The 15,278-nt window shown below is 37.7% G+C and overlaps 1 protein-coding gene across 2 annotated transcripts; it reads left to right on the top strand.

Annotated features, from left to right (window-relative positions):
* The first annotated feature begins 2,005 nt into the window (after positions 1-2,005).
* On the top strand, positions 2,006-14,713 carry LOC106908980 (dysbindin-A-like). 2 transcript variants are annotated; one of them, XM_014975267.2, is made up of 10 exons: positions 2,006-2,159; positions 2,994-3,047; positions 5,078-5,128; positions 5,332-5,392; positions 6,553-6,685; positions 7,166-7,298; positions 10,234-10,256; positions 13,149-13,295; positions 13,476-13,604; positions 13,751-14,713. In XM_014975267.2, exons 1-10 carry the CDS (start codon positions 2,104-2,106, stop codon positions 13,978-13,980), a joined length of 1,017 nt encoding a protein of 338 aa, XP_014830753.2. In that variant the 5' UTR covers positions 2,006-2,103; the 3' UTR covers positions 13,981-14,713. The 2 variants fall into 2 exon arrangements, with proteins under 2 accessions (XP_014830753.2, XP_087869828.1); XM_088013702.1 differs by lacking the exon at positions 2,006-2,159 and adding an exon at positions 2,465-2,484.
* The last annotated feature ends 565 nt before the right edge of the window (positions 14,714-15,278 follow it).

Raw genomic sequence — 15,278 nt, forward strand, 5'->3', positions numbered from 1 at the left:
ACAGTTCTTTATTACCAACAAATGTTTTCTTATCTTTTCTGTGAATTTAAAGAGGTTTCTCAAGATGAGTCCATTTTAAAAGTAAAACCACTGTATATGCATATATTTGTGTAATTACACTAATAAAATGACTGGTAAAAGAAATGCTAATTATTTGGTGACAGAATTTATTTGTAACATTGAAATAGCTCAAGTGTAGTCTTAGTAAAATCATTTGACAAAAAACATAGTGCTGAATGGCATTATGAATGACTACATTATGATTAGTTTTTCAGGTAAAATTATTATATTTTGTAGTATGACTTTTCATTATATTGGAAACATATGATGATGGTCTTGTGTATCTTCTCTTCCAGAATGGATGACCTGAGTGATTTCCTGAGACAAAGGAATATTCCTGAGGAAACTATGGAGACCATGCTGAGAGAGAAGGTACTAGCTGAAAAAAAAATCAGTATTTCAAAAACTACACATGCTTTTTAGAGCATGTGTCTAGCAATGTTATCTAATTTAATTCAAATCATTTGCATGCAATTCTAATTCCATTTTTGTTCCATTTTTAAACAAATTATATGTTATTGTCCTTATTTAGATTGATACCAACGTCATGTAGCTCATGACAGATGAAGACTTATTTGCCATCATATGGAGACCACATAGCCCTGTTAGGATACTGTAAAAAAAAAAAAAAAAGTCCCCCCAAACAGTCCCAAATCAAAGCTGTTTGAGCACCTGAAATCCAAGCTGGGTAAAAGAAGAACTGCTCATGAAGAAAGAGTAATCTGAAACAACTGTAAAGAAGAACGCTCTGAAGTCTAAGAGAAAAATAGAAATATGCTGGTTTGTGCAGAACAGCTGTGGGTTTGTTTAAAGGTAGGTCATCAAAACTCAACAAAGCTTCTTAGCACTACTCTTCTAAAAATATGTACTATCAATGATTTGGAATCTATTAAAGATTTTTGCTGCAAAAAGCTGTGTTGTTAATACTTATCGTTAGCATTAAGTACAAAATGTTTGTATTTAATGCAAACATTTTGCTCTTTCCCTGGTAATTTTTTTTGTTATGAAATATGCAGCATTTAATGTCAATTACTTTATTATTGTTGCCAAAGAAATGTCTTATCGTAAGGAGTAGAGATATTCTACCAGACATGCAGAAGTTCTGCATTTTCAGATCTGTTAACTTTCAGGGGAGCAGTCAAAAATTCTCTCTGGAGAGCCATGATGCCAAACAATAAAATGTAGTTGGCTTTTGTTTTGTCATAATTAATTGTTAGCTGACACAATAAATGATAAGAGGTAAAGTGAAAATGACTGTAGGAAATGTTTAGAAGTTCACAGGCAGAACAAACAAAAATAGGAACTGTTTATTGTAACTTTTTATGAGACAGAACTGTGTTGACTGTTGTATTTGTTACATTGCATTCATATTCATCAAATCATTTTCTGATTTTTTTTTCTTTTTTACACATTGGATTTCTTTTGTGGAAGGTTATAAAAAGGGTCTTTTTGTTTTACTGGACACAACTTGGTATATTCCTTTATCTTAAGTGGACTATGCAACAAGGAGAGTTTTTTAAAAGTTGCAGTATATAACTTTAATAAAAAATATGTTTTCTCTATATTTGTTAAAGCTGTCACCATGTTATGAGACAGATAATCTCTGAAAATATCAATCTCCTCCACCTCCTTCCTGAGTTGCTAATACTAGTTAAAGAAATGCAACATTTAATTTTTACTGCTAAAACAAGTTTTAAAAATGGAATATGATTAATATTGTATTTGATAGGGCCCCACATTTGTTCTATTTCTATAAACAAAAAAAATGTGGGGGCCTCTTGTTATGTAATCTTTATTTTTGTTTCATTTTGTTCATTTAACTAATTGCACTCAAAGCTTTTTACCTATAAATACATGAACGACAGTGATCCCAGAGAAGTACACAAGGCAGCAGCAGAGCTTGTTTTAGCATTGTTCCACTAGATGGCAGAAGCGTCCCTCCCTGGTTTGTAGGTTACAGAGCAGCTAAACGGAAAAGAAGAAGGTTCATAGCTTGGTGGAGCTTCCTCACAGGAACAAATCTGACCCTAAAATTCGGTAGAAATGTTTGAAAATTTTAGAGAAAGACTTCAGATGGTCCAACAGGACTTCTCAACCAGGTTTGTCGCTTTTTTTTTTAATCATGGACCACAACATGATGTTTTGGATATCCTAGATAATGTAGAAACAGCTGCAGTTATACTCTAGTAGTTTAAGTAGCAGATGTGCTAATATCCTGTGCTTGTGGTGCACTGTCAGCATTAAACTGATAGTTGGATTTCTTTTTGGTGACCTAATCTGCTAGACACCCGTGTTTTGATCGCAGTCTGTAGTTATTGGTCTCAGCTGACGGTCATGTGACGCGTATGAGCATGAAATGACGTCATCACCAACCCTGTATGAGTATAACATGGAGTCTAGCGGCTGAAACCCTGGTGCATTATGGTACATTTTTACTTTAATTCCGTCTCTCCAAATAACCTTGCTACCGAAGTCCCGGGGTTTATTCCCATGCGATTTAACAAAGCTGAGTCTTAATTTGTCATACTATTTTTAGAGATTGGGGAGTTTCTTTTATATCACAAACATTTTAGATTGTAACCGAAGGCTGGAGCTGTGTGGCATCAGGACATTTTGCATTTAGAAAGTTTACAGGGGACCGTTTGTTGCTGAAAACTGTTGTCAGTTGTTTTCTTTTACCTGCTCAGCAGTACATTAAATATGTAATATTTTAGTGAAACAAAGTAGAAAGCACAGTTTAACGTTGGTTTGTAAGAGGGTATTTCAGAGTGTAACTTTTAGGCTCGATTGTTGTTTTGTTGTTGTTGACTGGTCTAGAAAATGTTTTTAAAATTTTCTCAGTATCAAAAACCCTCCCTGAATTTATCCAAGTCCTACTTTTGCAGAATACTACATGACCCTGTACTGCTGTTCTGCATCTCACTCTGTTTCAGTTTCAAGACCCTGGGAGACATGTCAAAAGAGACCAAAATCAAGAGGAAATCCAGGTGACATGTAATCTGTGGGTTTGTGTTTGTGTGAATGCCACAAACACACTGTATTATATATACATAATATTACTGGTCCAGTTTTGTGATCTTCACAAATTGTCCCCTCAACTTGTATTAATGAAAATATTTAATAATAAAATCTTTTTTGCAGTTGCACAATCTCACACAGAATAAAACAGAACAATCCTCTCGTTAGTTTCAGTTCATCTGTTGGGAAAAATAATTGCATATTAAGAAGTTATATTACTTTACTGATGGGAGTCAGAGGGCACCGGTGGCGCCGGTTCATGGCAGCCTCGCTTCTGTCAGACTGCACTAGGGCAGTAGGTAGCCACCATCACTATGGGAGTGTGTGTGTGAATGACTGTAGTGTGAAGCACGTTTGGGTCCTCTGGACTTGATAAGGCACTATACAAGTATAAAGCCATTTTACTTAAAGTGGACATATCATGCTTTATTTTAACATGTAAATCATTCACTTATGGTCTGTAAAGTAGAACTGCAATGCTTTGGTCTAAATTCCTTGATACTGTTGCCCCTGTTCTGAAGTGTGTTTTGGAGCAACTTGTTTTGTTGCATTTTTCTTTTTCATGTGAATGAGACATTTCATGCCCCGACCCCTCCAGGTCTCAGAGCATTCCTCTACATCCCACTCAGCCATATTTGTAGGTTGATGGCAGTGATTTGATTATCTACTGGCAGAGAAACTATTTATTCTAAAGCTTATTAAAGATGTTAAGAACAGAAGACTAACCCATCCAACCTTACATGTTGGAACCGGAGTCTGACTCAGAACAGGAGAATGAAGAACCACACATTCAAATAAAAGCATCTCAATGGTGTCACTCTCTCCATCCATACTAACTACCTGCATTATGGAGTGTAGTTTAGCTCAACTGCAATCAAATATCATTTGATAGTTATACTGATATCAAATATCTTTTAAAATATTAATGCTACTACAAAATAAATGAAGTAAACAAAGCTTCACATAATCAAGGACTTCACTAATGCAAGCGTCAAGAACGTTACTGAATGGACTTGGGTTCTGTGTTCCCCAAGACAAAAACGGTAAAAACAAAACCAAATAATTATATCCAGAACATGCAGTACAGTATCAAACCAATGGCTAGGATGTAATTATCAACACACAAAATTAATGTCTAAAATAATCTTGTCATTTTACCGATATTTGGAGCTTTGCCGTTTCCCTCATTTCCATAGAGGAGGAACGGACCCGGAATCAGACAAAGACATAAAATCACTCTTGATACTGGCAGAGGTTGCTGAAGCACTCATCCTTAAATGCTCCAAAAACTGACTTTCCCCACAGACGTGGAGACATTCTTGAGAAAAATATAACTTAAGCCGACATTTCAAACAGGAACTTGTTGGACGATGTATGGAATCTTGTGCATTAATACAAGCTAAAACTGAACATTTTGACTTGACTACTTGTAACTTCAGCATGACTGACCTTGGACTACAAAATTGCCGTGAAGAAAAAAGTTGGCACAAAACTGATTAGTCATGACCTTGTTTAGCAGTTCCACAGCAAATGCAATGACATCATACACAAGAAAAACGTTATAGCAAATATAGAAAAATTAACAGACTGAAAAATGTAACCCAAAGAAAATATAAAGATATCTATACAGCACTGGGAGAGAATAAATTTAAATTTTTTGCACTCAGACATTCAAAGTACACAAAAATGCATTTTAGGACTAAAAAGTAGATCTTGTGTCATAATTGTTGGTTAAAACTAAATATTCCCTAGAATACATAAATGTAACTGGAGAATTTGTCACTTACCTCTGAATTTGTGTAAGTATACCAATGTCTCCAGAAACTTTTTAAGTAGTGATTCATAACTACAAACTTCCATGAGGCATGACTATGATTTGCAACACCATTTCTACCAGCCTACCTTGTGTGTTGAAGTGTGTGTTGGATGCAGCACCTAGTAGCTCCCTAGTGAGAAGTCACTAAACTTCTCACTAAAACATTGTCAATCTTTCTTTCAGGTTGGAAGAAGGTTTTCCATTTTTAGGTGCTGGACTTGACATTTTGAACAGGTCAGTAGAGATTCTATGCTTCTGTAATTCCCTGGTTGTCCCTCTCTGACATGCACAATGTGTTCACTGGGCTGTTTATTTTTGCGCTGATCTGATTGTCTGGGTGAAAGCGTTCTGACCCATTGAGACCTTGATTTGGTTGGTCTCTGTAAAGCAGACCCAGAATGTTTGGATGGAAAGAAACGGTTCTTATCTTTCTTTAGGTTTGAGAAGAGTTGGTTTCTGCTCCATAAAAGAACCAAAGCCTGTACCCAGATAGCGGAGGTACGGACTGTTTTTTGTTTTGTTTTTTTCAGGTGTGTCCTTGCTTGTCCTTGAGGGCTGATTAACAGGTGTTTGCTGAACTGCCATTAGCTGAATCAGGAGTATTAAAACAGGGAACCTTCTATATCAGTGCTCCTCAACCCTGGTCCTCACCCCCCCTGTCCTGCATGTTTTAGGTGTTTCCCTTCTGCTACACACCTGAATTGTATCTCTGGGTGATTAACAGGCGTCTGCAGTGCTTGATGGTCATGCAATCATTTGAATCAGCTGTTCTGGAGTAGAGGCACATCTAAAACATGCAGAGCAGCACGCCTTGAGAAACACTGATTTAATCAATAGGCTTTCAAATTCAGAGTTTTAGTTTCAAAAGTCTGTAGGAAGTGTGACACTTTAATTAAATCTTTCTCTGATATTACCCCTGACACAAACCTCAGACATCTGTTTGATGAGAATATAAGTCATCAAACGAATGTTATGAATGGTGATGAGCATTTCTCTGTTGCCTGAGCTGTAGTTGTGGTAAAATCTGATGTTTGGACTGGCCATGTTAATAATGCCATCCAGGACGGCAGGCACAGCACTCTCTGTGATATCCCACACCTATGGAGAACTTTGTAGAATTATGTTGTTCCTCAAACTGGTTCTAGAGAGTTAACCATTTGTTTTAACCCATTCAAACACCCGTCTGCTAATTTGCCTTGTAGGAGCCGATTGCCAGGAGCCCCAGAGTGTTTAACACCTGTAATTGGACAGGGATGGATTGGTTAAGGTGGCTCTGACCCAGTTTAACACATAGATCCAAGAGCAATGATCGGCTTATAAGCCAGTCATCATGGGCCAGAAGATTTTGGTGATTTCTGAAACTGGTTCCCCCCCAATCCTCCCATTTACAACATCTTTCATCAACCCCAATGCATTCATCACGCAGCATTTCACACAGGCATCACAACGGTATTTAGATGTTTACAGAAATTACATTGAGTGCTTCACATCTTGATATAATTTATTCGTTAGTCTGTTGTAAAAAAAATGAATAAATAAAACTGGTACGTCTAACTTTTACCTTTTCGCAGAAAGTGGCGTTTGCATATTTCAGGCCCTGTTTTGCATTTATGATTAGAAATGAAACCTCTGATCTTTAATCCTTCTTTATTTTTTAGTCTGTGGATGGTGACATAGTGATGCTGTCGGCACACTGGGAGAGGAGAAAAGCTGCTCTGACACACCTACAGGAACAACTGCAAAGCCTACCAGATTTCATCACCGAACTTGATGCCATCACTGCTAACATAGGTGTGTATGTGTTCCAGAATTGCTCTATTAATCATTCACTCTTGTATCCATTATAATGGATTTATCTGAAATGAATTTTGTGGTGCTTTGGTACAATAACAAAGCGTTCATTCATTCATTAACTTTTAAGATACCACACCAATTACGCCTAAACTGAGGAACTGTTGTTGCCTGTCGAGTACACACTTCCTCTAAGGGCAATGACCTCGTACTGCTGCACTGAAGGTTCACTGAACAGAATGAACTGTTGCCTGCTGAAGACGAAATACAATCTGTCTTCTGAATCTATTAAAACTATTTACATAATTTGGATTGTATATGACACAATATGAGTTATGTCTCATGAGAAGTACCTTCAGGAAATGTTTTGAATTTAGACTATTTGATTAAAATTAAGTCATTTTCTAAAACATATGAGAATATAACAGGTGTGTATATTCCATAAATGTGTTTTATTGTTTTATTTTGAATGTGTTTTAGCTCAACTAGAAGGTGAATTTGCAGAGATGGAGAGCAGACTGCTGCATCTGGAAACTCTGTGTTGTCAGTGTGAGCAACAGACTGTAAAAAACCATCATATGAGTCAACTTGAAGATTATAAAAAGAAGAAAAGGTAGGGGATTTGATTTTTTCTATTGTTAGTCATTTTCTTTTATCAGAAAAAAAAGAAAGATTATCAGGAAAATCACATACACTACATTACCATGGTATTCATCCATGTTAACAGACGGATGTACCCGAGTGCCATCCTGTTCTTCAGCCCCAAAGCTTATGACATCTGTTGATGCTTTGTAAATTCGACAGCTTTACCTCTTCTGGGAAGGCTTTGTTCAAGGTTTAAGTGTGTTTATGGGATTTTTCAAATAAATTTCCAGAAGTACACTTGTGAGGCCAGACACTGATGGTGGATGATAGTCTCCACTCTGATCTAATTCATTCTACAGGTTTTCTGTGGAGGTCAGAACTCTTTAGGGACCTTTGTGTAAGGCAAGGCAAAGCAATTTTATTTATATAGCACCTTTCAGTCAAAGACAATTCAAAGTGCTTTTACAGAGAAACAATACCAATCAGACAAGAAACACAAAAAAAAAAAAAAAAAATTCAAGAATAGGCAACTTCAAATAGAAATGTTTTTAACCTTGTTTTAAATAAACTCAAAGTTGGGGCAGACTTGCAGTGAGCCGGAAGCTTATTCCAGAGGGCTGGAGCATAAAAACTAAAAGCTGCTTCCCCGTATTTTGTTCTGACTCTCGGAATGACTAATAGGTTTGACTCAGTTGATCTTAAAGGTCTGGGAGGTATGTAGGGCTGAAGAAGATCCGTAATATAATCTGGGGTTTTGTTGTGTAGAGTGCAACGATCTCAGAACTGGACTGATATGTTGATCTCTTTTTGTTTTAGTCAGGACTCTTGCAGCTGCATTCTGAAGAAGCTGCAGCTGTTTTATTGCTTTTTTTGATAATCCAGTAAAAATGGCATTACAGTAATCGAGCCTGCTAAAGACAAAGGCATGAATTAGTTTTTCAGAATCTTGTAGGGACATCAGTCGTCTAATTTTGGAAATATTTTTTAAATGATCATATGCAGTTTTTATGATAGATTTGATGTGGCTGTCAAAGTTTAAATCTGGATCCATCATCACTCCCAAATTTTTGGCTTTATCAGAACATTTTAAGCCAATCGATTGAAGGTGGGTGATCATTTGTAATCTATGCTCTTTTGGTCCAAACACTAGCACTTCAGTTTTGTTTATATTTAATTGGAGGAAATTTTGGCACATCCAGACATTAATCTGCTCGATGCATTTAGTAAGTATATGTACCTGACTGTAGTCCCCTGGCGATAGACTAATATATAACTGTGTTTCATCTGCATAATTATGGTAATCTATATTATTTTGTTGTATAATTTGAAGTAGTGGAATCATGTAAATATTAAAGAGAAGTGGCCCCAAGATGGAACCTTGGGGAACTCCACAAATAATGTCAATAAGCTTAGATTTAAAATTGCCTATGGGCACATGAAAAGTTCTGTTGGACAGGTAAGATTTAAGCCAACTGAGCGCTGTGCCTGAAATGCCATTTTGTCATTTTAGTCATTTTGAAACAGGAGAAGTTAAATTTGTCCAAAATGTCTCTGTATGCTGATGCTTTAAGAATTCCTGACAGTAGAACCACGGAGCTGAAGGACAGACACACACCCTCAGTGTGTCTGAATTCAGGGGCTGCATCCTGTATTCGTGGCCTTTGAAGGACTCACCCTACGTACACCAGATCCTTCGAAGGCAGCAAATATATGGGGGCATTTTTCTGCCATAATCCAAGAGCTCACATTTTCAGTCTGAAAGCAGGATTTCATGTCTTTTGTTCTCAAAACTTTTAATACTTTTGCTCACATTTTCATTTTGAAAACAGGACTTCATGTCTTCTTCTCAAAACTTGTAATGCTTGTACTCAAAACTTCTTCACGCGGTCACACATAGGCTGCATTCAAACTGCAGCCTGAAATGACCCAATTCCGATTTTTTTTTTTTTTTTGACGTAATGCGACCTGTTTCTGATCTTTTTATGACAGTCTGAACAACACAGGTTGGATTCTTTTCGAATATGACCCAGGCCACTTGGGTATCTGATACATATCCGATTCAAATGTGACCTAACGTCCAGGTCGCATTCATCCGACCTGAGTGACCGAGTATCAGTGACCTGAACGTCACTGATGCTCAACAAATCTCACTATACTCCGTCCTCATGCACGCAAGTGGGAAGAAAAACAACAACCATGATGGATTATGTTGTTAATATGCTGCTCCGGTCAGACAACAACTTCAAATGTGTCAGCTATGCTCCACCGTTGGCGTCCATTGATATAAAGTTGTGTTTATTTGCCACAGTGTGTTTTGTATACCAAGTATTTGTGTTTTGTCCTGTTTCAGTTTCACACTTTTTTGCATTAAACCCTCTTCAAATACAACACCAGCCATTTTTGAAGGAAGTGATGCAACACACAGTTTAGCTGACGGTGAACATCAAAAAAGGATGTTGGTTCTCATTGGGTGGAAGAGTTCATTTATTTTCAGGTCTCCTGCATTTAAAACCTTTAAGGACAAAAAAAACCTCCTGAAAAATCCAGTTGACGTCTGCAGACCACCAGCAAAGCCAAGACCTTTATGCTAATATGTTAATAGCTTCATGTAAGATTTGAAATTCCTCTTGCATTTGTAACATTTTGTTTTACTGTCCTCACAGTTAGTTTGTGACTACGTTTCTATATTTCTTCTTTTTCTGCTCAGTTTATCAAATGAAACTATTTGGTTTAGCCTTCTTTCATAAAATGATATTCACATTTGGTCCTTTGTTAAAGGACATTAATATAGATAAACTGTGACTTAGTTTGGGTTATCAAAATATAATAAGGAGGGACATACTGATGAATAATAAGGAAATGGTTTGGTTATGTACAGAGCATTTCTTTCTGCATAAAAAGCAAATGAAAGAAAAAGACTGATATTACTTGAGTTTTAATAGAACCTGTCTGTTTTGGTGCAGGAAGGAGGCGGATTTACTGGAAGGTAAGCAGCAGTGTCTCTGACACATCTGTTCTCTCTTTTTGTGTAAAAATTAAAACCTGAAATGAAAATGAGTTGGCATTGTAAAGAAAACATTCCCCCAAAAAACACTGTATTAAGAGGTTTTTTTTGGGGCCTGCCCATAGCAATGCATAGGAAAGAGCAGTGACTGACTTGCAAAGCAAGTCAGTCACTGCCTCCATGCATTGCATGGCAGGCACCTATTGTTCTTCACCCAATGGAATGTCTCTTTATTATAACATCTTCTTCCATTACCGTTAATGCGGCTCGTACCGCTGCGTGCCCACCCACAAAAGTGGTATCAAAATGTGGGGCTCGATCCCGGCATTGGAGCTATTACTTTTATTGGGGATCAGAGTTACGACAGCGACGTAAAAAGCGAAAAACGAGCAAAATTTTCAACTGCCAAAATGCAGAGTCTAACTGACACCAACTGCCGCTTTTTTAGAGTGAGAAATGGAGTGGATTTTTGACCCAAAATTATTTTGAAATCGCTCTCATGAAAGTCGGTCATGAAATTGATACGTATGCCTCCTCCCATAAAATGTTTTCAAAATTTCCCTAGGGCTTACGGTTTTCAGTTCAGGTGCTTCAGAGCAAAGTGATGGGACAGGACTAACTGACGCTCCACCCCAGTGTTTTACACTACGGAAATACGGTGTCAGTGCACACCGTATTTCTCTCATCACTGCAATTACTGTGAATGAGCTACAGATATGAATCGGGGAAGGACCGGAGATGACAAATAGCCCTCTCATATGCTTCAAACGGTTTTTGGATCGGCCTTACGGATCCTGAACGGGAAGCAGTTGTTCGGACTTCTTTTTTCATCAAAACTGACTGGATGTCTCATAAAGATAGAAGTCCTTCTACACCTTTCTGTCTCACACACACAGCAGTTGGCTGAGGATTAATCACTATAGCAACAGAATACAGAGACAGGCAGAGCTGCTGGTTATATGAGACCTCTCGTATGGTTTGGATTACAAAGACTGTAGTTCTAAAACATGGCGGAACACTTTAATACAGAGGACTGAGCAGAAGGTCAGAACATGGTGGAACACTCAATTCTTACAGAGGAGGCTCAGCTGGCATTCAGAACTACTTGCTGTTTTGGGCATTATACAGGTGGATTAACCAAACCACTGTTACACATTGGATTAGTGTGGCCATTTAAAACGAAGCTTACCGAAAGTTTCAAAATAAAAGCCTGCATATTGTTCTCACGTCAGTGCACCGCCTATGGCGGTGCAATAATATTAAGCTTTTTTAATGTTCTTTTTTCTCAGGATCATTCATTAACTAACATTCATTAACATTAGCACAAACATTAGCATTTCCTGGGTGTCTCATAAAGATAGAAATCATTCTCCACCTTTCTGTCTCACACACAGGGCAGTTGGGTGAGGATTAATCGCTATAGCAACAGAATACAGACAAAGGCAGAGCTGCTGGTTTGGACTACAAACCAGCAGCCATAACTGTACTTCTATCTATGGCCAAGACTCAGTTAAAACAGAGGCCTGAGCAGCATGTCAGAACTACAACATGTTACTGTAGAGGAGGACTTGGCTGGTATTCTGAACTACTTGTGCTTTGAGCATTATATAACTGATTTAACCCAATCACTATTACACATGGAATTAGTGTTGCCATTTCAAATGTAGCCTACGGAAAATTTCAAAATAAAAGCCTCATTAATCCCCTACGCCTAGGGGAAGTGAACCGCCGCAGGCGGTGCAATTACATTAAGTTTAATTATCTTTTTCCCTTGAGTTAGTGCACCACCTATGGAGGTGCAAAAATATGACCCTTTCATAGTATTTCATCTCAAGCTATGGCACTGGCTTCCGCAAGCCAGTGCATTAGCATTAGCATTTCACCTAAAATAAGCTTTTAGCCAATTTTTTTTTACTTATTAGCCATGTTTAGTATACTGAATGGAGTAAGTGAGTGACAGACAACATGCTAGTGATACCCCACATGCTACTGATACCATTCATGCTATTAGCATTTTGGCTAAATTTACCTTATCCAACATACTGAATGGTACAGGTAAAGTTTAGTCCACATGCTTCTGACTCTCCACAGGTTATTGACTACATTGCAACTTTCTTTAGCATTAATGCTAATTTTTAGCATCAGAACGCTGGGTCCAAATCGACGGGCAAACTTTGGCAAAACTTTTGGCAAATTTGACGGTTAAATTTCTTCAGGAATTTTCTAGTTTATTATTATTATTGCTGACAATATAAACATATGATGTAGGTAATTATGTATTTTCAGCTCAATTTATTATTAATCATATAATTTATTATTAATACATTATTATTAATTGATTATGACCTCCAGGCTTACATCATGTTTTCAACACAATTGGCTAAGGTGAATTCAGGGCAAATAATCAGGTTAAAGGTTGTTTCAATGGCGAGAATAACAAATTCTCAACGTTGGCAACCATAGAAGCATTCTTCTGGGGGGGGTGGTGTGTGTGTGTGTGGGTGAGGGAGGTTATTAAAAAAGTTTTCAAGTGATATTGAAAGGGGGTTTGCATAATGGTGAACAAGCAACAAAGTAAACAATCCTAAACTGGATGGCTCCCTCATAATGATCTCTCACTTCACTATATCAACTTGAGCTTTGATTCATCAGTAACTGACAGAAACACATGGACACACTCTGTGTGGCCTTCAACAGACTGTTGATCTGCCTTTGTTTGAAGCATCAGTCTGCTATCTCAGTTAGACTGACCTTTATAAAGGTGAAGTACATTATGAAGACAACGGGTCTAAAAGTCAGGTTTTATGGCGGCATGGAGTGGTTTCAGTTTCCTTGAAAAAGCTTGCGTATTTAATAATTGTTTTTCTTTTGTAGCTGAATTGAAGTGTGAGCATGCTCAGAGAGTGGCAGAAATGGAGCTGGTTATGCAGCAGAAACTGCGAGAGCGACAGAAGGTTTACGAGGAAGCCTTCAACCAAGACGTAGAGAAGTATCTGTCCACTGGATGCCTACAGGGCAAAGGTGACTTCTTTTTCTTTAAACATATATTTTAAGCACCACTGAGGACAGGATCAATCTGAATGATCAGATAAACATAAACTGTACCAGGTTTCATCTTGCTACCTAAATAAAATTGAATGGACAGTTGAAATGAGTTTTGGTGCACCAGAATTCGAACTGTATGCTGATGTGTGTTGGCAGAGTCTGCAGGGGTCGATGTGGCTGTTCTGGATCAGATGACATTTATTAACTTATCAGACCTGGAGGCCCTGGATGATTTTCTTAATTCCACTGGTGAAGATTCCAGTTGTGGATCCTCTCTGACCTCAGGTTTGTTTAAATTTGAGAATTTAAAGGAATTCCTGTCTCTATATTCAGTCCTCTACAACATCAGATGTAATTGGCTAGAGTTAGCGCTGAGACACAGCAAAAACTATGAATGATACAAGTTAACCATTCTTACCTTCTTTCAATAGGTCCAGATCTTAATTCTTCCTCTTTGGAGTCCTTGAATCAAGTTCCTCCCATAAACAGCAGTCAGTCAGACCGGGCTGCAGAGTGGCAGCAGGAGGAGCCACTGGTTCAGTCAGATGAGGAGGATGTCCAAGCAGACATGTCCCTGGCTGCTGTGCAGGATGTTGGCACGGTGTGGGACTCTGATGAGAGCGATGGAGCAGATCCACTAATGGAAAAACCTCAGAATTAAAGAACTGCAGTTCAGTAATCAGTAAAAGAACTTTGTTCCTGTAAACCCAGGCATTCAACTCCAGTCTTCAACAGCTACAGCCCCTCATTTTTCTGTGTCCCTGCTCTAACACAGCTGATTCAGATAACGGGGTTAGCTCCTGTGGGAATGAGTGATCAGATGACTGTTAAAGAAAAGGAAAGATTAAAACTTGTATAATAATATTCTACTAATTTGAGAACAGACAGACTTGAAAGATGCTACAGCTTTTAAAGAAATGCTATGGAGGGGACCTTCACAGTGATTCACCTCATTGTGTACAAAGTTAGACTTTGAGTTGGTGTTTTTTTAAATGAGTTTTGTTCCAGTCAGAGCTAAGCAGAGTCTGCCAGACCAGCCCTCTGCAGCTTCACCAAGATGGAGGGAATTTTGGGTTCAACTGCGATCTGTGAATCAACTATTAGCTCTAATAATTTCACAGAACCTCACATTAAAAAATCCTTTAACAAGATTTGTTTTGCTAACAGTATGGTATGGCAGCATGTTGCTTCTCTTGATTCCTAATTAGACATTCCTCTATGTAAACAGGCATCTGAAGTAAAGCTGTCTTGGTGTTAAATATTTGTAATAAATTAACTTGAACCACAAAGGCATTTGGGATTTAACTTGTTTTCGAAATCAATCTTTAAAAGGCTCTGCTTTGAGTTGCGTTTAAACTTCACTTGTCCAATAAAACTGATTTTCCAAACTCAAATTGTGTTGACTGCTACTGACACTTTATGGATAGATAGAAATTTGCTGGAAAGGTGGAGCTATGTTCTGTAGTTATATTCTGTGTGGAAAATCTTGTGTATGATCTGTGTGAAAAGACATACAGCTGAGTGACAATGAAACCAGTCCAGTCATTATGCATCAATATAAACATGGGATCAACAGATGTTTCAGACATCTTGTTCTGACTTATAGTTGCTTTCCATTAAATACGGGTAAGGACTGCAATGAGAAGTTGGAGCAGTCCATGAAAACACCAGACTGGACATATAACACTTGACTGGGATAATCTCTAATTATCCAAAGCATTTTTAAATCTGACTTCCCTTTTCTATTCATAACGACATGCATTCGTTTTTGTTATTATTCTTGTCCAGCAGGTTACTTTTGTATCATATTCCATCACTTAATTTCCTTAAAAACTGTTAATGGGACCATTTAAGATATGTAACACCACCAGTGGATATGTTTTAAATGTGCAACTTTATTTTCTCTGTGGCAATCGGTGATTAAAATCCATAATAAAATTAGAATACATTTCTGAAAAC

The sequence above is a fragment of the Poecilia mexicana genome, unplaced genomic scaffold (assembly GCF_051168715.1).
Source record: "Poecilia mexicana isolate PSO_F unplaced genomic scaffold, ASM5116871v1 scaffold_16, whole genome shotgun sequence".
NCBI classification, from domain to species: Eukaryota; Metazoa; Chordata; class Actinopteri; order Cyprinodontiformes; family Poeciliidae; genus Poecilia; species Poecilia mexicana.

Coding starts and splice junctions, on each gene's coding strand:
- LOC106908980 (XM_014975267.2), top strand. CDS start 2,104: ATGTTTGAAAATTTTAGAGAAAGACTTCAGATGGTCCAACAGGACTTC. Junction 5,129..5,331: donor GGACTTGACATTTTGAACAG/GTCAGTAGAGAT, acceptor ATCTTTCTTTAG/GTTTGAGAAGAGTTGGTTTC. Junction 10,257..13,148: donor GGAGGCGGATTTACTGGAAG/GTAAGCAGCAGT, acceptor TTTCTTTTGTAG/CTGAATTGAAGTGTGAGCAT.